This window comes from Cavia porcellus, unplaced genomic scaffold (genome assembly GCF_034190915.1).
Source record: "Cavia porcellus strain 051 isolate PalLab524CR breed Dunkin Hartley unplaced genomic scaffold, mCavPor4.1 scaffold_10, whole genome shotgun sequence".
In the NCBI taxonomy this organism is placed as follows: domain Eukaryota; kingdom Metazoa; phylum Chordata; class Mammalia; order Rodentia; family Caviidae; genus Cavia; species Cavia porcellus.
Genome location: NW_026947493.1, coordinates 28056986 through 28084008, shown reverse-complemented (window position 1 = coordinate 28084008; position 27023 = coordinate 28056986). Strand labels below are relative to the sequence as shown.

General features: G+C 41.4%; 1 protein-coding gene across 17 annotated transcripts in view; it reads right to left on the bottom strand.

Annotated features, from left to right (window-relative positions):
• Positions 1-27023, bottom strand: part of Cadps (calcium dependent secretion activator) — a 453294-nt gene that overhangs the window by 2294 nt on the left and 423977 nt on the right. For all 17 annotated transcript variants that reach the window (XM_063257159.1, XM_063257152.1, XM_063257157.1 and 14 more), the window contains one exon: positions 2188-2292. In XM_063257159.1, coding sequence (XP_063113229.1) covers positions 2188-2292 — 105 coding nt within the window. The remainder of the gene's footprint in view (positions 1-2187; positions 2293-27023) is intronic.

The window sequence follows — 27023 nt, the reverse complement described above, 5'->3', positions numbered from 1 at the left end:
TCCTTTGGAGGTTATACATTGCAGTGACTATAGAGATAATGAGTGAGTGAAGTTTGGCTTGGTGTTGGGCTACATGGTAGGACTGCAGGAAAGATGACTATGTGTTCCCTTTGCACTTTATGCCCACTATTCCAGCATGATTCTGACTGATCCCTCTTGTCCTCTTAAAAATGATCTGGCTTCTCAATTATAAGGTCATCTGAAAACATGGATCAAGCTGCAGGCTCTCAAGAGGAGGAAGAAGCCATGTAGCTGCTTGACTTCTTTCTCCACCTTGATGGGGAAAGGCAAGAGGCTGAGTCAGTGGGGTATACCAGCTAGGTCATTAGCTGAAATTTCTGAACTTGTCAATCAGTTGTTTCATGGCAATTTCAAATAACACAGTTGTGGCCAAGACAGGATGGGAAAAACATAGGTAAGTGTTTTTTAAGTTTTCTGCCCTTTATTGAATTCCAGGATATGACCGTGTGTGCATCCCAACTGGACTCTAATACTCGAGGGCAGGGGCCACCTCCATCCATTTTTAAATCTTCCAGCTAGTTATACACACAGAGGGGCTCACTTTACCCAGTGTTAGATGCATGAAGACAGGCTTGCTGGATAATGAATAGATGTATGAATAAAGAGAGTATCTGTTGAGGGAGGAGAGAAAGCCAAATATCCCTGGAAATGTGCCCTGTAGAAGGAGACCTCCTGGTCATGGACTTGGTACTGAGGAGGTGAATTCTGCTTCCTACCTCTGTGGTGTGGCCTTAGGAAGCAGGGACTAATTTTGGCAAGAGTGAAGAGACTCCTTTGACAGCAACATTTCTGTATCACTTCTCTGTGAGGTAGGTGTGTGTGTGTGTGTGTGTGTGTGTGTGTGTGTGTTTGGCAGAGGATGAAGATTAACCTCCTCTCTGACATTTTTTTCTTAATAAAATAATGCTAATTCTTGATACAGATCTGGAAATATCAGTTATGGGGAGATTATTTAAAAATATTAAAATGTCCTTTTTAAAATGTCTTCCCAATAAGGGTCAGATAGAAACTACACTCCCCCCATGAGCATATTTATATCCAGAAAACAGACTTTAAGTGGTCATGCAGTGGCTAGTGGGTTTGTCTTAGGAAACTAAAATAAAAATGGGGAAATTCAGCTGGGTCCATAGTTGCATTTTTTTGAAGAGCTGTTCTATACCCCACTGCTTGTAACCTTTACTAGGCAGATGCTTTGTGAAATCAAATGCGGATGACAATGATTCTCCTTAATTACACACACCGAACAGTAATTGGTTTTAAGTCAGCAGTGGAATGGGGGAGCACCTTCAGAGGGATGGTGCAACTGGCAAGAGATGGAGAAATGGGGTGGGGCTGAATGTGGGGGAGACTTCTGACAAACTGTTAAGAAACAGAAATTCAGCTATGTAGATGGTTAAAATATTTTAAAGGAGACTTTGTTCTTTGAATGGGAGTTCCACACAGGAGTGTTTTAAAACCCTCCACGGTGTGGCATCAAATGGAAACTGAAATGATCAAAAACGTATTTACCCCCTTCTGTGATCTTATTATTTCACATAAACCACTGAGATTTCACGCTGAAATAATTATCATTAGTCCAAGGCGCGCACAGAAGAACAGGGAAAAAAGCTACTTTCAGGGTATGTTATCTCACCTTTGTGATCCTTTACATTTGATTGTATACACGCATTGTAAGAGAAACTACTTCAATTAACTATGAGAATAATATTGATTTGCATTCTGATAATGATCACGGGACATTTTAGAAATGGCTGGAAGTAAATATCTCCATTCAATCAACTGTGACAAAATTTTATTTAATTAAACCATAAATGAAATTGGTAATTTGTGTGATTAGCATAATGATACGTAGTGCCAGTTTTTGAAAGTCTAATGCAAAGGGTATGATGGCCTTTGTGGCGTTTTTCTAAGGCAAATAAAGTATTTTTGTCATCTGGATAACAATAGCAAATTCCTTTTTACTAAAGTTTTCTTTGATGTGTGATTCAGAAATGAGCCAGGCATCACAAAGTGATTTCCGAGTTTTTTCCTTGTAGGAGATTTTAGTCTAGAAATTCGAGTTACACATGTAAACAAATATTCTTTGTTAAGCATTTCCTGTGCATGGCAGTGAAGTGTATGTCAGTGGACTATTTGCGATGAAGAATAATTATTTTTTTCTTTTACCTTAACCATCCTAATTAGTGTTTTCAACTGATATATGTGAAGCTGTAAGTCCATCCGGTCCGTCAACCAGGTACAGATGACATTCATGGAGCTGTTGTACCATTGCTGAAAAAGAGACAAAAGTTTTCCAGCCAACACATCATGGAGTCTTTAGAGGGCAAAGAGGGACCAGGCCATGTCTGAGCACCCCATTCTGTTCCAGGAGGAAACAAAATGGTTAATGAGAGTTTCAGAGGACAGAGATCATGAACATTAATTTATGCAAAACCACAATGTGCTGGATCAGTCCAAATGAGACTGATCTGAACTTGGCATCTCACATAAAACACTTCTACTCTGGGCATTTTGGACACAGACCATTTTTAGAGACCACCTTTACCTCTTCTGTTTCTTTTTGGAATTGGCTAATTTCACTCAGTTGAAATTCCAGGTGGTATTGATTTCCTAATGCCACTGTCTCCTGCGCCCAGAGATGGGTGCTTTTCTACTTCACTAATTACTGTTTGTTGCCACTTACCTTTTCACAATCCTGGGCCCTTCTCCACTACATACAATTCTGGGAGTCAGACTGAGAGCCTGGGAAATGGAGGGGGACATTTTCCTTCATTTACCCGATTGGGATGTTCCTCGTGAAGACAATGTATGAGGATTTCACTTTAAGGACTAAACTGTACTCTGGGCATCTTACGTGCCCTTACTTTGGTTGTGCAATCTGTTTTAATCTTAACACCAAAAAATTACAGGAGATGAGAGAGAGAGAAGAGAGAGAGAAATCATCTACAAATGAGCTCATTTCAAGCTGTTGAAATCATACTTCCCCTTAAGGGGGTTAAATTTTGCTTCATGTCTGTGAAAAATGCTTGAAGCAGTGTCACTTTAGACTGCCACCCCTGTGGCGCAGGAAGTCTCTGGTGCAGTATAATTTTGCAGTACTGCTCATATATTCATAAATCTCACTCACAGACATATGAACAGTGTTATGAAGTGTCAGGATAGAAAAAAAATCTAATCTTTTAAACTTCTCCAGGTTTCATTACGCTCTGCTGCGTATACCAAACAATTTACAAATAAAATGAAAAGGTGTGGATGGACCTGAATATTTTTATTTATAGGGCATCTATACGAATTGTGCACAGAAAAGATGCAAAAAAAATAAAGAGTGGTTAGAGAATTGAGACGATGCATACTCTCACACTCACCAATACACACATGCACACTCACACACACATATCACACACCAGTGGGGATTTGAAAAGCATAAATAAAAACATGTTTCTGATGGTAACTCCACCCTTTCTCACCTAAAGATCATCCAAAATCAGTTTATGCCTAACACTCACAGTTTTTCTGAAGCCTTGTTTCTGACTTAATTTCTTTAAAAAAAAAATTAATTTGGGTTTTTACTTGCAAGGTAGAACTGCCAAGTTTCACCTTGCAAGAAACGACACAATCTCAGCCATGGTGTGCAGAAGCCCTCTTTGCAATCTTCCCTGTGGAGGCTCCTTCCTCATCAGAGCCAATTGTGGCTCTCCTTGGAGCCCAGCCGCCACAGAGCCCACACCACCCCAGTCAGGCAGCACTGCAGCCTCACAGCCAGCTTCTGCTCTTTTAAAGATCAAGGAGGCGAAACTGTTGGTTTTGGGAGCCTTCTGTCCCTCCCTAGGGAGCGGGTGGCCAGGGAAGGGGGTGGTGGGAGATAATCTTCTAGTGACGCGGAGTTCATGCCACGCAGGGATGGGATTGCAAGGGGGTCAAGCTGCTTGAGGCATGGACAGGTTTTCCCCTCTAGGGGTGAGAATATTTTACTGAAACTTTTTTTTTGGTTAGTCGTTGTCGCTGGGAGGTGTTTTTGGCACCTCCTGCCATGGGATTCTGGAACATTTGTTGTTGCTGCATCTGGGTTTGGTAAAAAAAGGGTCCAGGGAGAGAATGGTCCCTGGGTCGTGGGTATCCCCACAACCTTACCTTACTCTTGGCAGTTGAGAGCTCTTCTGGGCTCATCTCAGGCCTCACATTTCACATTCACTGGCTGCATCTGACATGCAGTCTGAGGGCTCAAAATCGATTTTGAGAACCCTGAGCAATCTTACCCTGGCATCCTGGGATTGGAAAATGACCTTCAAGCAACCCTGAGACTTCTGGCCAAACTACAGGCCCCAGGCCTCATGATGAGTACATCTCTGGGACACAAAAGAGGAGTGTGGCACTCTGGCTTCTAGGCAGAGGTGGCATTTTGCTTTGGCTGTGACAACAGGCAAACCGGCGCTGGCTTCTATCACTGCCAAAAAGCCTTGTGCAACATGCCTTTTTCTCTTTGCTGAGAGACGTGCCACCTTTCAGGAAAAAAAATAGCAGCCCCCCCCCCCCATTTTATGTAAGCAGTTTCTATCTTTGTAAATGGCTTTTAAATAGTAAAATAATACAATAAAAATACAAATAAAAAGGTAGCACTCTATCAACAGTCTTGCCATGCCGCTGAGGGAAAGGGAGGCGGGAAGTGCATACAGCAGGCTCCTGCATCCCCGCAGATTCCCACCCCAGGAGAGCAAGAGCGCCCTGGAACATCCATGCTTTTCCTCCTGGATCTCACATCTAGCAAAAGAAGTGTAAAAAATGTATGATGCCCCATTGGCTACACATCGAAAGAGGCAAAAGGGAGTCGTCACTCCTTTCCAAACCTTATGCTCAGTAGATGAAATTGGAGGCACTTTTGGATGCTGCACAGCACTAACTTGGTTTTCCAGAAAGGCGCTTAAAGGCATTTGGATGTCAGAGAAAGGGAGGCACTGCCTTCTAGAACTTTAAAATGTTACAAGTGGAAGGCATTCTCCATCTTACCCTTTGGAGAGGAGGAAACAAAGACCCGGAGAGGTGACTTGCCCAAGGTCACACATACAGTAACTCTATAGAATTGGCTGCCACTGGAGAGAAATAGCTCAGTGACCACCTAATTCATAATCAGACGTAGCTGTGGGTTGGTCTGGAGCGCTGATCTTGGACCTTGCTTTCTGCCTCCATGTCCGGAGCACCACAGAGTAAACTAGAAACAGCCCATAGTGGAGGCTTTTACACCACAGAGTTGGCAAACTCCACAAGTCATGGCTTCCTCCCTCTCAGGAGGCCAGCCATTACACTTAGCAACCTATTACTGGGTGGTTCCTGCTCTTTCCCTAAGGAGTTTATAGAGTGTTATTAGGCAGGTTTGCTGTATCTGAGATCCATGCTAATGCAGCAGATTTGTTATGGTTCTTCAAAAGAGGAAATTCATAAAACATTTTAAGTTCTCCCGATTTTGTTTTGTCTTGGGTTTAGAGATGCCTTTTTTGGAGCCATCCTAACACCTGGGCAGTAAATGTACTCTTAATCTGTAGAAACCAGATTAGAGAGCTCACAACATATACGAAATATAATCATGACTTTTTTGCTGCTTCCCCTTAATTAAGGAACATTAATTTGAGGTTTCCTAAATAAAACTATTTAGTCTGAAAAAAAAGAAATGCAATAAAAAGAAAATCTACAGTTGCCTGGCTCTTTTGAAATATGTTCCCAGGACATTGTGGAGACTTGTTTTGGAACCCAAAGTGACACCTACCATAGCTGTGACCTGTATATTTGGGGATCTTAGGGAAGTTGGGGGAATTTTTTTATTAGTTGTAGGTGGATTGGAAAGATCTATTTAAAAGGAGCCATGAGGTTCACTAAACACTTTGCCATTTAATTCTTTTTTTCTACTTTCTGTTATGCAGTGGTGAACAGCACAAGCTCTAAAACACAACAGAGTTTGTGATCTTGAGCAAGTTACTTACAGTCCCAGAAGACTGTTTCCTGATGAAAATGGGAACTAGTCGTTCTTTCTTTGACTTTCTCTGATAAGGAAACCTAATGCTGCTGGAGCATCCATTAGCAGTACTTGGCAGGTTATGAGGCTACAACCAATATTATCTGCCGCTGCCATCACCCTCCTCACCTACTCTCTGCAACCATCATTGTCACTAAGTTCTTTTCTCTCTCAAATAAAGAGATTTTTAAAAGGGAGAAAACGGGCCAGGCAGCCAGGGGAAACGATATAGGGTGGGGGAAATAACTTCTATTGGAATGTCTCTGGAATTGTGTGCATAAACCTCACAACACATGAGTAACTCTGAGCAGTGCAATTCGTTTGGAAAGTTATTTTGTATTAGGTCATCGCACTGTACAACTATTTTGGGTGCATATAGTACATTTGATATAGACTGAAGTCTTGGGTTAAAGGATTCAGACTAAGTATGAGTGATTTCTCAAACCCTGTGAGGCTAAGAACTTCAACCTTGGTTGGATACGTACTAGGGGGATAACCTGAAGCCAACTGCTTAGCTCTGATCCTCAGTCTCATCTTGGGGTTAATGCCAGTACCTACTTCATAGGATTACTGTGAACACTGAATGGATAATTTGTGTTAAGTGTCAAGGAGAAGACTGTCACATAATAAGTATTCGAAAAATATGTAGCCACTGTCACTCTGTCACTAATCTTGGATAAACATAGCAGATACACAGAAGAAATTATCTCAATCTGTTCCTTGCAGAAACTTAGGTAATTACGATGCCGATATGACCATTCTCCCCTCAAATATACTGCTTCATGTAGAGCAGTCCTTACCCACGTGACACATCTGTGTAATACCAGGGTCCCCTACTGCCATAACTATGAAGGAAGGGGCAGTGAGGCATATCATATAAGAGCAGAATCCAAGGCCAACTTTAATTAAAATTTTGATAGTTCAGTCATCATTAATTTTTGTATGGATTTGGATTTTTAAAAAATATCTCTGGTATTGTTTTTGACTCCCCCATAAATGCTGAAATTGAGAAGAAACTTACTCTCTTCTCCCTATATTTTACCCTAGGATTCACTGGAAAATTTATGTCTTGGAAACAAGTAGGACAAGAGATAAAATGATTAATTAACACCTCACTGGATCAGGTAGGGCCCACAGAAGATGGGCTCTTATTTAGATCTGGGCAATTTCTATCAGCAATAGAATGCTGTTGAAATGATTGCAGTTGTGGTTATACCGTCTGCCACTACAGCTACAATGCGCGCGAGCGTGTGTGTGTGTGTGTGTGTGTGTGTGTGTGTGTGTGTGTGCGTTAATTCTTTTTGCAGGGTGAGGATGTGGGTTAGGGGGTCTCACTAAATGTCTGGCCTTGAACTTGCCATCTACCTTCAGTTTCTCAAGGAGCTTGGATTACAGGTGTGCACCATCATGCCTGGTTTAAGTCTTAATTCTTGATTCCAACATCATGGTATGAATTTACATCCTAAAGAGACATTATTGTTAATGGGATATTTGCTTTCATAAGAAGTCACATGTCACGGATGAGTGGCAATAGCAACAAGGAATACAGACTAAGAAGAGATAGGGCCATTCACTGTGTTTCCATACACACTATCATAAAGGCAATTTATCTCCTTAACTTGCACCAACCTCTGTCAGACCAGACCATTCTACAAGACTTTAGGGTGTCCTGTTTTCAACAAAGTATTCCCTTGTACAGGATCCCTGATAAATTGCCTCATACATGTACATACACAAGCATGTACATAATTAATAATAATAGTCACTCATTGGACACTGATCCCTTACAATGGGCAAGGCCTGCACAATAACACGATACAAGCATGTTTAATCATTGAACGCTTCAGAAGTTGCCACTATAAACCTGTTTTGTAGAAAAGAAAAAAACACACACAACTAGTAAACACCTGGGCTAGGTCTGAATTTGGATATTTACTATCAAACCTGAAAAGGTTGTGTGCATTCAATGCTTGAATAAGTGAGGAACTGGTTATACAGAAGCAGCTGTAGTTCTAGATGGCATCATAGTGAGCTTTTCACTTCTGAAGTTTTCCAGGGAGTAGTATGATCCTGCTGAACTTGAGTCTAGGCTTTTCTTGGAGTGCAAAAGAATCTACATTTTATGACCTTACCAAGTGCCTAAGTGGAATGTGGAAACTCGGGCATTCCTACAGAAAAACACTCACTAACTTTAAAGAATTGGTGGAGGAGAGGCAACACTGTATAGTTTTCCTTTTTTGCCTGCGCCCTCATATGACTAGACAAGCACTCTACCATGAGCTATATACCTAGTCCCTTATTTTATTTTGGACAAGGTCTCAATAAGTTGCTAGGCTGGCCTTAGTTGTGATCTTTCTAACTCAGTATCCTGAGTAGGTGGGATTACAGGTGTGTATTACCATACCCTGCCTCTTAAAGGAAACAATTAGAAGAACTTGGATCGGGATGACACATGCCATTTCTTAGCTAGACTTAACCATTTTCTTCTCTCCTATTATCCTACTTTCTCTTTTTGTTTTATGTTGGTAACTCCACCGTTGTTAGTGATAGAAATTTCTCACTGTGGGTAGTTTTTGACAAAACAACAACAACATCATACACAACTAGAAAAATTGCCCTCACTATAGTGGCTTGAATTTTCCTAATGGAGTTTTAGAGAAAGAAAAGTTATAACACTGACCAAAATTTAGTCCTGAAAAACCAGACATCATAAGCTATAAACTTTTCAGTAAAAAAGGCAAAATTGTAGTGTGGTTTCACATCAGAGGAAAAATTTGTCTTGTGAAATTAAAGACAACACCAGAAAGAGTTAGATCAATTTCAGGCAAAGTCACAAATCCAGGGAAAATAGTACAGGGGAAAACTCAGTTCTTCCTGTTTTGCCTATTTCTTTAACTAAAGTTTGTATTGACATCTACATAATACTGTAGAATATCACTTTTAGCAAAATACATGCACAAACACACACAAACACACACACAAAGACATGTTACCTACATCTGAGGATGATATTTAGCCTAATATCAGATACTATTTAAAAACTTAAGGTATTTTTGTCCAATGACAGATGAACATACTATGCACAAATATACAACTTCACATACTTCCATGGAATAGAAATTCTGTTGACTCTAGCCTTTGCAGAGTGATAGCTTAAACTCATTAGGAACTATACTATAGTATTGTCGCTTCATTTCTACACCTGCATTTCTTTTGAAATTGGCATATTCAAACCACATATGCCAAGAAGGCAAAGCACAAAATGCCCGGGTAGTTTAGATCTGAGCTCTGAACAGTGCTACAGTGGAATATTACTATCCCTAGCTTTAAAAATGCAGGAACAGACTCAGAGAAGTGAAACAGTCTTATAGCTAGGTGATAGATATGGCAGGATTCAAAACTCTGAGAAGCAGTAAAGTCTTGGGGCTAGTACAATCTTTGTGCCTCAATTTCTTCATGAGGTTAGTAATAATAAAGCCCACTTAGGGTTGCTGTGGGAACTTCATCATGTTAATATGTATAGAACACTTGCAGCAGTGTCAGGCACATATGGTGCTAAGCATTAGCCTTTATTCTGTGAGCCAAGCCATCTTACCTTGTTTCCCAAATAAGAAATAAGATAGCCCTAAATGTGTGCTAGTCAGAGTTGCATGAAACTTTCTGAGAAGCCAAACTGATAATTTGGTAACCGTTTGGTAACCGATCTGTGATTTAGCCAGGAGAGCTTGTATCTTTTCTCTGGAAAGTACCCTTTCTTCAACTCAACCCTGCCACACACGTCAGAGCCACAGGCTTTGATGAACAAATGACACTTCATTGGTAAAGAAACAAAGAGAAAAATAATACCTTGACCACACCCATGTGACTAAGTTCTTCACTTTGTTTTTGGTGATGAGTTATTACTAGTTGGAAAAAAGAGACTCACAACTTATTTTAATTAGTGTATTGAAACACTATAATAAAATATTTTGCATTGCAAGTTTTCAATACACATTTCTTCCTTACAATTTGAGTAATTTAGGAGCTGGTAAAGAGTACCATGCAGGCTTTCTTGGCATTTCCCCCAAAGTACCCCCCACTGTTTTGTAAGCCGAAACCACAATCCCAGTGCCCGTGGGTCCCTCAGGTCTAAGGATCACCAGATCTGGTTGTACTCTGTTTTCCCATCAAAGATTCAGAGGGGGCATAACGATGACCCTCTGGCTTGTACGGCCCACTTCTGCCAGGTGGGCTAGGCACTGACCCCCTGCATGTTGTTCCTAGCAAGCCTCAGGATTTGTCAAAGCTCCAAGGTCCCAACACGCATTTTCCACAAAGGTACATCACCCCTTTCTTTCAGAAGTGGAGGCACCATTGATATACATGGCCTTCTGCTTTGGCTGAGTGTTATTGGAGTGTAAATAAGGACCAAAATGTACAATAGAATTTGGGAAATGGGAAGAAAATGTTCAAATGAGAAAGGGAACAGGAAGAAAGGGACAAGGAAAAAAAATGAATGGAAGGAAAAAATGGAAATGAAGCTTTGGTAAATAAGGGGAGAAGAGGGACTAGAGGGAAGGGAAAGGGGAAAATGAAGAAGCAAGATATATCATGTACAGAAACAAATTTCCTATGATCATTACATGTATATAACATGTACCAATAGATAAAAACTGGTTACACACACACACACACACACACACACACACACACACACACGAGCTGTTTTTAAGGTGGGTATTTCCCAGCCTTGGCTTCAGGATGCTCAGCTAAAAGTACAAAGCCACAACCAGCACTCAAGCCAGAGACTATGGCTCAGCAGAATGAGCTTGCCAGCTATCCCAAATGCCCTTTATATTGACTATAAGTTTCCCCTCACTTTTGTAATTCTTTGGAAGCCTAAAAACACATCTCACTGAAGTGCCCAGAATCCACAGTGGCTTCTCAAGGTGGCCGGGTCCCCAAGGCTTGTGATGGAGAAGGCTGAGCAACCTTATCACCACTTAGTTCAGAGACTAATCATCTACAGCCTGGAGCTGAAAGGATCCAGCTACTCTTTTGCCTTTCATTTCTACTCATAAGAAGAAGACAACACATTTAAAAAACAGATTTAAATTGTTATTGCTTAAAGATTTTGGTCGCATATGAAATTTAGCAACACAGTGTTTGTTTACTCCCCTAGAAAGCACCTAAATAATAATCTCAATCTTCTTTTATTAAAATAAGCATATTGAGTATATACTCAAGGCCAGATTTCAACTCTTTCAGCTGAAATGTGGAAAATACTCAGTGTATGACAATTTCATATGAATGATAAAAATGATTGTCCCCAAGCTGGATGCCAGACTGAATGCACAGCGGTCTTTAGCCCAACTATTAATACTCAGTCCTAAAAATGTTAATAGCTTGAGAGAAAGCAAGGAGAGGTACATGTCTTGGAGGATCTTTCCTGAGTGCAAACAAGCAAGAGAATTTAATCCAGAGCTTAGCTTACACGGGTTATGTAGGGTCTCTTTCTGGGAGACAGGGCCTGTGTCTTTTAAAAAACTGTCTTGTTAACCTTTTGGCAGTTTCAGAAAACTGTATGAGCTTGCCAGAACCAGGCTGTTAATGATTTTGTTGCTGCTGAATGCATCAGACTGTATGAAAATCCAAATCACAAAAACCTCTTTTATATTACTCAACCCCATGTCTCAGTCGGCAAGCTGTCATCTTAAGGGATGCAAAGGTGTACTTCAAGACACGATCTAAGCATGATTTCCAGACACAGCCTCTGAACTCTAACGGAAGTACCATTCTCTCCCATTGCGACTACCAGAGTCAGTGCCATATAGAAAGACAGGCAAAACAGCACCCCTGGGTACAGATGCAAAAAACTGACAGCAGGATTTCAAAGAGGTATTTGTCCACTCATCTTCAGAGCAGCATTATTCCCTGGGTAGAAGCAACCTAATTCCATCGGGAAGAATAGACAGACAAATGCGGGTCCATGTGATGCAATATTACCCGACCTTAAAAAGGAAGGAAATTCTGCCATATGCCACAGAATGGATGGACCTTGGTGACATCATGCAAAGTAAAATATGCTAGCTGCAAAAAGACAGATACTATATGATTTTACTTACACGAGGTGTCTAAAGTAGTCAAATTCATAGAAACAGAAAGTGGAATGGTAGTTGGCAGGGGCTGAAGGAGGAGAAAAAGGAACTTGTAGCTTGATAGGTATAGAGTTTCAGTTTTGCAAGATAAAAAATGTTCTAAAGATTGATTATGTGCCAATCTACTTAACATTATGAAACTGTACATTTCAAAATGGTTAAGATGGGATATTTCATGTTATATTCTTAAATCATAGTCCAAAAAAGACAAAAAAAAAAAAAAAAAAGGAAATAAAAACCAGTCATCATACTGAAAAGGAAACTTTGCTCAAGAATATTTAGCAATGTACATATTCTAATCTGGAACGCCTAGCCATGCTTTACAGAAAGAAAAACAAAATTCCCTGTAAGATGAATGTAGGCATTTCATTTAATCCCAGGACTGAAATGATTTCTCAAGGTCGAGTTTTGAGACTGAGAAGAACAAAGAACAAATCTGGTAGCATTTGCTCTGTCATTTATTTGATTTATTTACAACATGCCATGGGGCCAACATTTCTAAATCTGTGAAACAGAATTAAATGAAGCCCAGAGATGAGAAACGAGAATCCTTATACAGGATTAAATCCAAACAACAGAAAAAGGATCCATTTTTTGCACCGTGTGCCATACCACTTCATGCTCTAGGAGACCCCCTTGTCCCCAGGCTGACCCCCAAACCCCCAATTTCCAAGTGTGGATTTTGATCAAGAGTTTCCCTGTCAATTCTGAAATTCTGGGTGCCCCAAAGGGCAGCAGCTCCCCACCCAGAATCACTCCCACCACAACAGATTTATTAAGGTTTGGAATGTGTGTTCAGGAAGCCCTTATTTTAGGAAACAATTAAGTGGAATTAGGCTAATAATGTGAGGCAGGCAAAGCTTTTGCCCTTTGCTGAGAAATAACTCCTACGTGGAACAGTTACACTAATAAAAATCATGTATTTCTTAAATGCCTCGAAATGATCTTTGCACCAGTCTTGGCAATTAACACTGTCCCACTGCGGAGCATTTACTCCCTGGGCTTGGGAGTAATTTCTACATTCACTCCACCAATGTCTTCTTTCAGAGAAAATACAGTGTGTGGCTCTGGGCTGGGAATAGAAATTTCTGCAAGCAGGAATTTTGCAGGAGGCTTACTTAATTCCCTTTTCATCTTAGAGGGTGGCAAGAAAGGGGTGAGTACCCCCTGCTGGGCCCCAGTGCAGGTCGAGCCAAGGTTCTGGAGCCCACCTGTCCTTGACCTCGGGGAGGATGCAAAGGTCTCCCTTCAAGTGGCCTGAGCTTGTCTGCTGGGCAGACAGCTCCCATCCATGGTGCCCACTCTCTCCCACAGCTGCTATTAATGGGCCTTTTTCTGGGCCACAAGCAGGAGATGTCCCAGCTCCCAGCCTGGGCAGGAAGTGACCGCTAGGCAAAAAGGGGACACAGACCCTTGGGTCTGACGCTTTGTCTCCTTGACAACACCCCAGCAGTGGCCAAAGGAATAGACTTAATTTCTGTTTTCTGCCCGCCCTCCTCGCCCCGTACTTCTTTCTTCCCTCTTTCTCTAGACACAAACGCATAACATCCAACATAAAGTTGCCGAAATAGCAATCTTGTCTCTGAATATATAAATTGCAAAAATTGATATGAATAAATCTGCAAGTAGCACACTGATTGTGGCACATTTTATCAAAAACGGCGTTCGGTTGCTCGGTGGCTGGGGAGGGGGGTGGTGTCATTACACATACAGAAAAACATCTGCAAACTCCCAGTCTCTTTACTTAGAACTGAATGGAGGCATGACCTCCTGTTCCTTGCCATGAACCCTGAGTTCACACTCATATTTTACATGTTACAGGAAGCCACAGCTCGCCCCAGGGGTGCTGCAAACAGACACGCAGAAGCCAGATGTAGCCCCCCCTGCTCCTTAATGCACCTGAAGAAGCCGGCAACTCGACATTCAAAAGCTGACATGCTCGTAGCTTAAGGTCACTTCAGATTTTGTAAAGAGGAGGACAAAACCAGGAATGCTTCTAGGGCTGGGCTGTCAGCGGGGAGGCAGAGGGATTACAAGAAACCTGTGACTCTGCCTCTTTCTGCCTTTGCTGGTAGTTTTTTTGTGTGTGAACAAGTGCCATACAACAGATTGAGCCTCGTATAAAGGCCTGCGACTGTGCAAGGGCTTCCCGCTGGGCCTCAGCTGTGCTTGCAATTAGCAATAGGCACGGAGTGATTATTGTTGGGGTAGCGGATGGCAATGCGAAGTGACAAGTTTTATGAGGAAGTTGGGAGTGGGGATGCTCTGCAAGTTTTCTTTCTTTTTTCTTTCCTTTTTTCTCGTTCTGCAAAGAGGAAAAAAAAAAACCCAAACACAAAATAAAACAAAATGAAAAATACAAAACAATCCTTCCTTAAGAGATTACAACCTCTCATTTTGATGAAAGCTTTTTTTTCCTCTCCCTCTCATCATTCAAAAGAGTCTTAACAAAATTGTTGAAAGAATATTTTTCGCAGTGCTTTAGAATGCAGGTTTTCTAGGTCAGGGCTTCCTTGCTGCCCTATTTCATGTTAGAAATACCCATTTGTCTCAAATTAGCAGAGAGCTTGGAGTTGAGGGCAGGAGATTAAGCATACAAAATTACTCAGCAGGTGACAGTGGGGTGGATTTGGGGGTTGAGAAGTCTTTAAAACTGACTACAAGACATTATATACTTCTGACAAAAGAACATAGTAATCCTACCTGCTTGCTTTAACCACTGTTGTTTGCCTATTATTATGTGCTTTAATGCTCATGAGAGCAAAACTATTGCTGATACTACTCAATTACCATAGTAACTCATACCAGTGACCTCTTATCGCACGGCTCCCAGCCCAGCTGAACCAACCCAGAGTTTGTGTCTTTTTATTTATTTCAGCTATGACATATACATTGCCCGTAACACTCCAAAGAGAAGTGACTCCTCTCTTTGTCTAGGAAAGAGACTTGTTTCAAAATTGTAAGCACCTTTTGAATTCAATGTGGTTCTGAAGTTCATGGATTTGAGGCCACGGGGTGTCTTCAGAAATGTGATGAAGACACAGAACAATGCACAATTAAAAAAAAAAAAAAAAAAAGACCATGTGTACATCAAAGCCCAGCAGCCTGCCAGCTGGAGGGAAAGTCGAGTTCCCCACTCAGGTTTCCAGCCCCAGTCTTCAAAATTAGGGAGCCCCTTCTAGAGGACAGATGCAGGTTGATCAGACCAGTGAGCCTAAGTGCACACAGAACCGAATGACTTACATGTAAGTTTTAAAATGGAAATAAGATAACAGCACAGCTTCTTTTTTTTTTTTTTTTTTTGTCTTTTTCGTTTTTATCGGTACCAGGGATCGAACTCACGACTGCCTGCTTGCAAGGCAGGCGCTTATGCCGCTGAGCTAAATCCCCAGCCCCAACAGCACAGCTTCTGCAGTACTGCTGTTTCCACTCTTCCATGGAAGACTATGTGAAGCACACATGCGTACTGTGTACTCTGAATATTACTAGGGGCTCTGGTTTGCTGCATGATATTAGCAGATTAAATGCTCCAGTGAAATCCGGTACTAAGGAGTTCCATTTAATTTTGTATTTTTCCAAATGTGTTTAACTAAAAAGCCATGTTTCACAGCCAATTATTAATATTTCTCAGGATATTTATGTTACAACGAACTCATTTTGGAAAGAAGTTTTATAGCGGCATTTCTAATAACAATTAGCAAAATAAAAATAATGACAGCAGACATTCAGTGAGCACTTATGATGTGCCAGGGACTCTTCTAGGCAGTTTGTGAACTAAACTCATTGAATTCTCCTAACTACCTCAAGAATTGGTGGCTTTTAAAGTTTCAACTTATGTTTCCATAACATATAATATTTATATGTATTTACTCTCTATGAAAAAGGAAGAAAAGGTAATGCAATAAGTCATATGGAATAAACTGGCTTTTAATTTGTGCTATATTTTTTCTGCATTGAGCCCTTAGAGAACCTAAAGACCATGATTTCCCTATAAAGATAATTTTGTCTGTAACTCCATGTCTTACTTAATACCAAGTTAAGTGACAGTCGAGGCAAACTGTCAAAACCCTTCCAGCTTTGAACTGGAGATGCTCAAAGAGTAAAATATATTGCTCCCCTCTTTCTTTTGATTAGACCCCCCAAAGCCCTGCTGTCTTAAATGTAAGACTCCAATGCAGAGAACAAAATGAGATCTGTGCTTACCTTTCTGCAACATGACTTCTGAAACTGCTGAGTGTGTAACTGAATAAAAATGTAACTAGTGGTCCAATCCAGAACTAAAAATGGAGCATAGGCCCCATACCAGCTGTTCTATACCCCTGCTGAGCAGCAGGGCCTATCACAGCAAAACCAGGGCACACTCATGTATGACTTCTGTTCCACAGACAAGTTTTAGCAAATATCAGAGGCCGACACCTCTCTTCTGGCAGGCAGACCAGGGAACTGTGATATTGAAAAGAAAAGGAACAGCTTTCTCATATACCTGGAATTTCTCAGTTCAGTCTATTTTTCTCTCCAAGAAACATTAAATAATGAGAGCAATGTGATTAAGCCCCAATCAGCTTCTGGCCAGGACTTGTCTACCACCTGGGTCTCTTGGGGCAGGTGTGCGGCTTGGGCATTAACAAACTGACCACCATTAACAATACCTTTTTCTGGGCCTATTTTTCTCTGGATATGTTGGGGATTTAGTCATAGGCCTCCCTGTGCATTGAGAAAATGGACCCCCCTGCCTTTAGCCTCTGTCTTCTCAAAGCAACCTACTGTTTGAGAAAATGTATAGTTACAATCTGAATTTACACTTTTAAGTCATCTCAATCATTTAAGGCTCAGTTATGTCAAAGATGAAATCCTCGTTTCGGTGGCACATCCTACTGCTTATTACCCATGCCAAAGTGGGAATAATCTATCTGAAAACTACTTTCTGCTATCCATGCAAGGAGTTAAGAAGTAGGAGAAAGACTCAGTGTATGAACTGAATTCAGATTATTCACGAATGGCATCTGCCCACTCCTCTGATTGCTTCATAGGTATGGGAACTGTATTTAGAGTTAACTGCATTAATTCGCAAGCAGATTGACGTAAGCAACTGAAAAGGAAATTTGCATACCATATAGAAATGATTATAAAAATCATACTCTAAAATAAGGATTGTAGCTCTTGTACAGAACGGAAAGATAAAGCGGAGTGCCAACTTTGTCTTTTTAAAACAGGGCTGGTTAATCACATTAGGGCTAATTTCATAATGTGCACATATTAAACTTTCTATAGTCATGAATCATTAGTTTTGTGAGCCAAAGACAAAGTTCTTACCTAGGAAAATTCACATTGACTTTAGGAATTATTTTTCTGGGCTAAGGTGGTTTTAGTCATTACTCTTAGTATGAAAAAACACAATCTGTATATATTCATGTAATTTTTATGCTGTCACACTGAAAGAGCTCAGGCAGGTGGATAAAGGGAGTGCCTCTGGCTAGGCCACACAGCTGGTTTTTGGGCAGATAATGAAAGGACCCAAATCTACCATCTAGAAGGTGCCATCAGAGCCCCAGAGCTCAAAAAGACAATAAAACCTGGTACTGCAATTATAACTGGATCCAGAATACTTTACCGAAGTTCTTCAAGCAGCTTTGAAACTAGATCTATGTTCACTTTGTGAACCTGTGACCTTTGGAGTATGATTTCTCATCAGAAAAATCATGATCTTTCTTTCTGGGAGCCAGAGATGGCTTTGAATGGTTTCCAAGAAGCAATCAACAGAGGATGGGGTCAGGGACAATCCGCAGACAGTGGTCCAGGGACTGGAAGAATGCTGGGTTTCAAAAGAGAAGACAGGCTGGGAAGGAGGCAGGAGAGAAGACGGCCATACACCTGCACTAGAGAAGGCTTTCCAGGCCCCTAGAAGAAAACATTCCGGGTCCCCAGAAGCAATGCCCCTTTAGAGACATGGATGCTGGGGCTCAGAGTGAGGAAAGGAAAAAGCGCTGCTTTCAAAAAGTTAACATGTGTTTTCACCATGGCAGCTGGGCTCTGCCTCCAATGGCGCCCTTTCCTCTTGCTTTATTTTTAATCTCAGGAAACCATATTCCCCTCTTGCTACTTCTCACTGCGTGTGGCTCTAATTTTTTTCTCTTTCTGGGAGGGAGGAAAAAAACCCCACATATTTGCCAAGTCACTTATTCAAACCTTGCACTGGGGAGTCAGCCACTGGTTTCTGTAAAAGACACAAACTTGAATCCACTGTCCTTATGCAACACAAACCTTCCACCTTGCCGGGTGCCCTTGATATCTACCCGGTGGTTTCGGATCCACCAGCCAGGAGGCAAGGAGCCTGCGCCAGGTCCCCCATGGAAATGTTCAGATGGGCACAGGGCTTGGGCACTGAGAGTGAAACCAGAAAGCAGCCATGAGTTAATATGTGCGGCCTGGATCACCCCGCCAGGCTGTCAGTGCCCCCTCCTCTACTCCACCACCCCTCCCCCTCCTCGCAGAGACAGAATAAGAAATTAAACACTTGTGGGTTCATTCGAAAGAGTGAATGAAATTGAATAAGCTCTCAGTACTTGAGGCGCACAGTGAGCGCCTGAATGGGGCAAACCTCCTAAGTTGAATGGAGTGTCTTTTGGGACCAATTTGTCTCTTTTCACTCTTTATTCTTCCCTTTTTGCTGACAGATGTACAAAGGCGGAACTGCGCGGTGCAGCTTATCCGCATGCACACACAGCAGCTGTCACTTTTGTCGAGCAAGTTAATCAAGCAAATGCCACCATATCCCACTTTCTATAAGGAACAACATGTTATAGACAGTAGTCTTGCTAGAAAGAGACTTTATTTTAACTTTGATTGGCTTGGTTCCCCCACCCCTCCCAACACTTTTCCCCTTCACCCCAAAAAGGAGGGGGAAAGGGGACTTTGCCCAAGCCAACGACTTGGCTATGACAATGTTGAGATTTAATAGTAATACTGTGCGTACAGCTGAAGACTCATTTGGAGTTCTTTTGTAGGGACTAAGGGATACCCTGGGTCTGGTTTTATTATCTTTTTGCTTGCTTTTTCTCTTTTTTTGTGTGTGTTTTAAATTATTGTTTGTGCTGGACCGGTAGACTGCTGCATGTCTGAAGTTAAAGGAAAAATCTGAAGGCAGAAAATAGTACTCTGCCATGGATGTCCTGGATTAATTTGAACCTCTTTCCCTTTATAGAGCAAGTTGTGTTATTTACATACTTCTTTTGATAAAACCTCCTTGCCTGGCCAAGCTCAGGAAGACAGTGTAAAATTCTTAACAGCGTTTCTTTGTGCATCTTGGTGGTAGTGAATTCTTTAAGCTGAATGCCAAAATTTACTTCTAATGTGCACCAACAAACACACACGGGCTCACCATCTCTCTAATTCGTGTCAGCAAGTGGGGAGTCTTGGAAAGAATTCCCTCACTTTCAAAGGCCCGTCCCTGTGGGCTCCCTCACTATTTGGTGGTGTTCAGAAGCCACAGGCGGGAGGAGTGAGCTTCATTAAGCTGGGCTGGGTGCTGATCTCAGTCTCTCTGCCTCCAAGCCTCCACTCACTTAGAAAACTGAATGCCAAAACCAGACATATTTTGAATAAACAAACTCTTTAGAAACAATGTGTATGGACCACTCAGCACTGGCCCAGGGATTTGCTACAATCCAGAGTTGGCTAACACTGAGGATCTATCTGGGAAGCTCTTAAAAGCTTCAAAAGAAAAAAAAGCACCCTCCCTTTTTTTCTTTCCCCCTTTTTTCCTTTTTCCCTTTTCCTCCTTCCTTCCTTTCCCCTCTTTCACTGCCTTGTCACATTGTTTTTTGTAAGCTTTGACTGGAAATAAATCAAGGCACAACTTGGGTGATACCTGATCGCAAATTTTCACACTGCTGACATTTTAGGCATTACTGGATAATGACCACGTAATGATTTAGTTGCAATTCTATTTGTATTATGTACAGATTGTATAACCATGTTATTCTGTACTTCTGGATTACTTTTTCCTCCCCTGAAAAGTACTGGTGATCTGTGAAACCTCATAATGCCATTGAAAACTCAGCTATGCGGGTAGGTTAAAAGAATCAACAGGGCCTCGTAGGGAAATCTTGGGCATTGTTGCTTAATAATACCACTGTGTCAAGCTTTGCTTAAGACACTTAAGCTGTTACCGTAAACCATTTATCAACAGTCTGGGATGTAATAGTATTGTGTTACCATCATTTCTGTCCCAAATAAACCACACAACTTTGTTCTTAAGGGATAAAAGATCTTAGACATAACAGGGAGATATAGACTGAAAGCTGAAACCCATCCCTCTTTGGACCTAGGTTAGAAGGACTTTTTGCAGCACATATGGCATGTAAGATTCCCTACTGTGCTTAAGTTGCCCTAGCTCAGGATGGGTCTTCATTCTGCTGGGGGCTATCGTGGTGTTTTCTGGGATCACTCATCTTCAGGCCCAGATACTACTGCTGCTCACGGATCTCCATCCCAGTGATAACATCTGCTTGTTCCCAGGGAGGCTGCCCCAGAGGGGGTGAATTTTTTTTTATCAAGGGGGTTTCTGATTAGCGTCACAACTCCCATCACTTTTAGAGGACAAGCCATGACTGAAAAGCCATGTCCTTTCCTGAGGTCACTGAAGGACAGTCTCTGTCTTATACATTGCTGTGATATTGTGCGGGAAGAACCCCAATAGATGAATTGGGGACACCCCGCACTCGATAGAGTGAGGGCTGGGGGTTGGGGAGCACATATTCGAATGTTTTTATCTCTTTTCCTCCTAAGGTATTATGGTTAGCCGTCCACTCCTTTGGTCAGAAAGAGAGGGGTTGGAGCTAGCATGGTCCACTTTCCAGGCTTCTAAATTTGGTGATGTCAATATATCAATCAGTGGGACTGGAGATTCAGCTCAGTGGCATAAGCACCTGCCCGGCAAGCACAAGGTTGTGAGTTTGATCCCTGGTACAAATATATATGTCAATCGGCGACACAAAGTTTTCATTCACAAAAACCTACTTCACGAGGAAGTCATGAAAATTATATGCACCATGATATTTACTACCTGCAATAGGACCTGGGATGTAGATAGAGCCCAATAAATACTGGTTCTTCCCAGCCTCGATCAAATGTAAAGTGAATATAAAATGAAGACCAGAAAGGCACATGCTTCTTAGGTAGGGCTGCTAGGACAATTTAAAAGGAATAACATTTTAAATAATAGCATTTTTAGTAAGATGACATCATTATCTTCTACATAGGAAAATATACACAGAAAATGAACTCTAAATCTATGTTACCAAGTTGTTATTATTAAACAGCTCTTTATAGGAACTTTTAATTCCTGGAATCTTTCTTTCCTCCTGTTTGCACTTTGCCTTTCAGGAGAAAGCTGCTCAAAGCTGCCCTTTTCCCCGCCCCACCAAAGTCCTCCTGGGACTGGATCAAAAGAGCAGCTTTCAGAATGTGAGCTTCTGCTGAGCGTTTCAGCCTCATCTTCCTGGGGCATAGGGAATGTGACAAGGAGCACTGACGTGTGCAGAGTTGGGGAACCTGGCTCATTTCACAGTTAAGAATAATATGTTCTTTTTACATCTTCACAACTGGATGGTCACACTTGGGGTCAAGTAGGGTGGAGCCAGAGTGCTAAAAGATCTTGACCCAGAGAACTAGACTGCCTCAAAGACTCAGTAAAGTGGAAAACAGGACTGAGATACTGTAGTAATTATTTCAAACATGGCTGACACAGAAAATGTTTTCCAGAGACTCTGCAAATTAGTTAAAAAATCAAATAAGCCATGACAATGTGTTCCCCTGTACATTAACCAGGACAATACATCTTGAAGGCATCAAAAAAAAAAATGAATTGATGATTGCAAAAAATCCAGAGTGAGATGTTTAAATGACTTAACTGCCATTCTTTAGTTAGATTTGGAAACAGAATTGAAAGTGTATTTGATAATAATGCACAGGATAATACAGGGAAACTGATACTTGCCAATAGCTGTTTAACAAATAGTCATTCAATGTTTACCTCTGCTGGTCCCCGGGGATGCGACAGTGGAAGGGTAGACATTATTAAAGCTCTCAACTCTGGGGCAGAAACCCACATTTTGGAGGTAGGGGCTGTATAGTGAGGCCTTAAATTAGCTCATTCTGGACGTCAGGCTTTCTGTTGTAAAATTGAAATAATAGAACCTTCTCCTATCTCTTCATAATGTTTTGATAGGAAAAAAGTTGTCCAATAGAACACAAAATAGGAAAGATATTAATAGAAATAAGAAAAGTAATAAAGATGTCTTTCCGTATATTTTATCCTCTAATTCAGGATTCATGAGTCTTAGTGCTACAGAAATTTTGGCAGATAATTCTGTGTTGAAGGGGCGGACTTCTACATCGTAGGATGCTTGCCACTCAGTCCATTATAAGGCAGTAATGCCCTACATCCCTACCGCACCAGCCAATCATGAGACTCAAAAACATCTCCAGATATTTCCAAGTATATTCTGAGAACAATGTCACACACAATAACAAACTTCAGAGATTCTTGACTACATTAAACCCTTGGCACTTACTTTAAAGAAATGATGTCTGAGTTTGGATCTACTGACACATAAATTTGGATGTACGGTGGGGATGAGTACACTCCTGGATAGAAAGCATATATGAAAAGACTGAGAAATACGCGTTAATAGGAAACTTCAACCCCTGGAGGTTACAGAGCAGCTAAACCCTATAAAGCATATATCCTCAGGAGTCATCACAACCTCAGCAAAGCCAGTCACGGTTTTGAAAGAGTGTCTTAAGAAGTGGCCTTGCCAAGACTTATAGTGTTGTGAGTCCAGGACACTCCCAGGGGAAGCAATAATGTCTTGTTTAGAGTCCAAGCATATTCCTCCCAACCCTATACCCATTCTAGACATCCAAGGTCCAGACCAAGACTTCTTCCTTGGACTCTTTCTTGGTAGTATCTGTCTCACTGGGATCTTGCAGACTTTAAAACAGAGTTCCTTTAACAATCCTGCAGCTAAACTGAGGGTTGGTACTTGCTACCATGTTCCCTGATAATTTGATCTCTGGCTTTAAAATCCAATGGCCACAGAATTTATCAGGACTTTTCTTTGGCCTGTTACAGAGCCTCTCTTAGTGTTAGATAAGAGAGCAAGCTTGTGTCTACACACGACCTATACGGACAACAAAGACAACAATGAGAAGAGATATTTATGGACCAATTTCTATGTGCTGTGCCCTGTGGTTTGCGCTTCGTAGGCATTGCCTCATTTGGTCCTCTGAATCCAAAGAGCTGGGAGCTATTTTTATCCCTGATTTTACAGAGGATGAATCTGCAGCCCAGGTGGGTAAAGTGACTGAAGTCACGCAGCTAGCAAGTGGCAGATCCAGAAACTGAACTCAGTGGTGTCCAATTAGACAGTGTGTGTTTGTCATGTATACATGATATGAAAGGACCGGTCCTTTAAGGCCTGGAGGGCACCTTCTATGCCGGGGAAGTGTGCATTTCAAGCTGTGAATCTTGAGTAATAATGATCCCTTGGCTTTTATTTATTCTTCAGACCCTAAAAGAATGTTTTTGGGGTGATGCATGCCAAATGGACTTTTAAGACTAGTTTTGAGACTAGTTTCTAAGACAGCTGTCAGGTACAGTATTCTGATTCCAGTTAGTGAAAGACCCAAAAGTAATGCTAATGATTTTTACTACAATTTAAATAAAAAAAAAACATATCATTAAAGACAAAGGATTTGTGTAGGTAGAGACATTACATGACCCAGAACATGTTTTTTTCATACTTTTGTTGTTGGGGGTGGGGCTGTGTGGTGCATTGTGGGGTGTCTAGCAGTGTCTCTAACCTACTAGATGCTAGTAGTATGCACCTCTGCTTCCAGGTCATAGCAACTAAAACTGTCTTCAGACAGGACCAGATGTCCCCTCTGCACACCATAGTGCCCCTAGAGTGCAACATTGTCCTAGGGCTCCCAAAGCTACAGAGACACCCAGTACTAGGTCTTCCCCTTTTTATAGAAGTTTCCCAGGCCAGAGAAAGAGTTTTTTGAGCAAAAGGAGGTTGGGGAGGGATTTCTGTTCCTTAAAAAATGATTTAGAAAATTTCACTAGAAAACAACTCATGGATTTAACTTTGCTTATTTTACATACTATTTGTTCTTTCTAAAAAAGTTTTTTTTTTCCTACACAGTTAATGAGAGAGGCTTTTTTACCCTGGTTGGCACACAGATCTGGTAATTAATACTAACCCCATCCTGGGTAGGACCTGGAGCTTTGTTGATATGACTGGCTTTGGTCCAGGGATGGTCGGAGTGGAAAATTCTGCCAAAGGCAGTCAAGGCAACCCAATATGGCAAGTGACACTATCATTGTGAGCCTTTTGATACAGGAATATTCATACTGCAGGCGGATCACTAGACTCTATTAACTAGATTTTTAGTCAACTCGGCAGGAGTTTAACAGAAGAACAGGAGGCTGTTAACTGTTCTCTTCTCAATTGAGAATTTGGAAGAATGAAGTATTTAAGGGGAGCCTTCTTTTCAGGTTTTTGGACACACAGAAATAACTGGCAGCCACCTGGTGAAACCAAGAACTTTCTTTTTTCCTCTTCCTCCTTTTAAAACAATCAGGGTGCTGATGTAATAACTGAAAAAAAAAAGGGGGGGGGGAATAAGAGAAACAATGGAGGAAATCCGTATCACCAATCTGCACTGATTTGATTTCTTCCCTTGTCTTGGACTGGGATAATTTTGGGGAGATTCAGGGAGGAGGGGGTGAGGTGAGTCTGGGATGTCCCTGAGCTTTCATGGGATCAAGTCTCCCAGGTACGGTGCATGTCATAGAGTGGGGCAGGCTCTGTAGCCAGTTCCTGGGTTGATTAATGGATTAATTTTTCTTTTCTTCTTTCCTCTCTTCTCTTCTCCTTTCCTCCAACACCCCCCCTTTTTTTTTTTTTTGGATTCAGGGTCTTGCTAAATGGCCCAGGATGGGCTCAAACTTACAATTCTCTTATTTCAGCTTCCTAGACTGCTTAGGACTGCAGCCATGTGCTGAAATACCCAGCTACAAATGGATGTTTTTTTTTTTAATCGGTACTAGGGATCAAACTCATGACTGCCCGCTTGCAAGGCAGGCACTTAAGCCACTGAGCTAAATCCCCAGCCCCTAAATGGATTTATTTAGTAGCTGCTAAACAATGAATAAGCTCCACATTGTCATTATTGCTGCATTATATTTACCACACTGTTATGTGACAGTAGGATGGCAGAGGGACATGTGTCATCTGGAGTAGGAGGGATACCTTGCACACATTTAGCAGTGACCTCTTTTCTCATCCATCTAGATCAGTTGTTCATAAATGGGAGTGACTGTCTCCTGTGGGACACCTGACCTTCTCTGTAGACCTCTATGGTTGTCGCATGTGGGGCGATGGTGGCTGCTGCTGACACCTAGAGTAGAAGTCGCAGTGCCGCTCCATCCTTCAGTGCACATAGCAGCACCCACCACAAAGAACTGGCTCAACATCTTAATTTTGGCCAAGGGTGAGAGACTGTGCTCGAAAGATGTTTTAACACTTGAGTGTTGTAACATATGAGTGTTGTAACATATGAAATCATTTTACTTATTACCATCAACATTTTTGAAAGATGGACTAGAAGATACCAGACTGCATTACATATCATAAGTTGGGTACTGTTTCACAAACATTTTTCTTTGTTTCACTGTATGTATATGTGTATGTACACTGACCTGCAAAATAAAGTTCAGTTGTGTGTGTGTGTGTGCACACATGCATATGTGGTACTGGGAATTGAAGTCAAGCCTCATACATGCTAAGCAAATGCCCTACTACTGAGTCTTGAAATTTATATATTGCTTTCTTTCCCCTGCACTTAGCGAACCCAGGGCCTTTGCACTGAGCTGTATTCCCTAGTCCTTCATACATTTTTTTTTTTTAAAATTTGAGACTGGGTCTTGCAAAGTCACTAAGTTTCCTGAACTAGCTCAAATTCATGCTCTTCCTGCCTCAGCCTTCCAAAGGGCTGAGGTTACAAGTGTATGCCACCGTGCTCAACTACAATTAATTAATTAATAAATTAACTGTTGAGACAGTTCTAAGGAATGAATTTAAAACATCAGTTACAGGTTCCTATTAAAGTGTAGACCACAGAACTCCTCTTCATCATCAGGTTGGCCTTGAACTCACTATGTAGCTTGTGGGATCCTCCTCCTGCCTCAGCCTCCCCAGTGCTGGCATTACATGTGTGTGCCATCATGCAAGGCTTAAAATTTATTTCTTAAGTGAGTTTGGGAACACAAGTTTGAAAGTCACTAATCTCGCCTAGTATTTCTTAAATATTACCATGCATTTAAAATATTAGAATCTGCTAAAATGCAGATTCTAATTCACTTGGGCTATGCTAGGGCTGAAGTTATGCACATGTTACCAATTCCCAGGTGATGAGGAAGAGGAGGTCCATGGTCCATACTTTAATAAGAACTTCTAGTTGATGTCTTAAATTCATTCCTTAAGAAAAAAATATTTGAGCAAATGACTACAACCCTAGGTACTTATAGAGAGTGAAGCCTTTGCTAACTGCAGTCTTTGTGGAGTATGAAAGGGAGAGAAACAGTGACTGGTTATTTAATGGGAAATATCTGAGGATTTAGTACATCTTGTCTTCTGCAACAAAATGTGATAATATTTGTTCCACAAAATGTGCCTTGGCTACCCTGTGTGTTTGTGTGTGTGGGTAACATGTGTGCATGAATGCACATGTGTGCTTGCATGTGTATGGTGTGTCTGAGTCTGCCACTTACTGCTTCCACGTCCTAAGTGTTG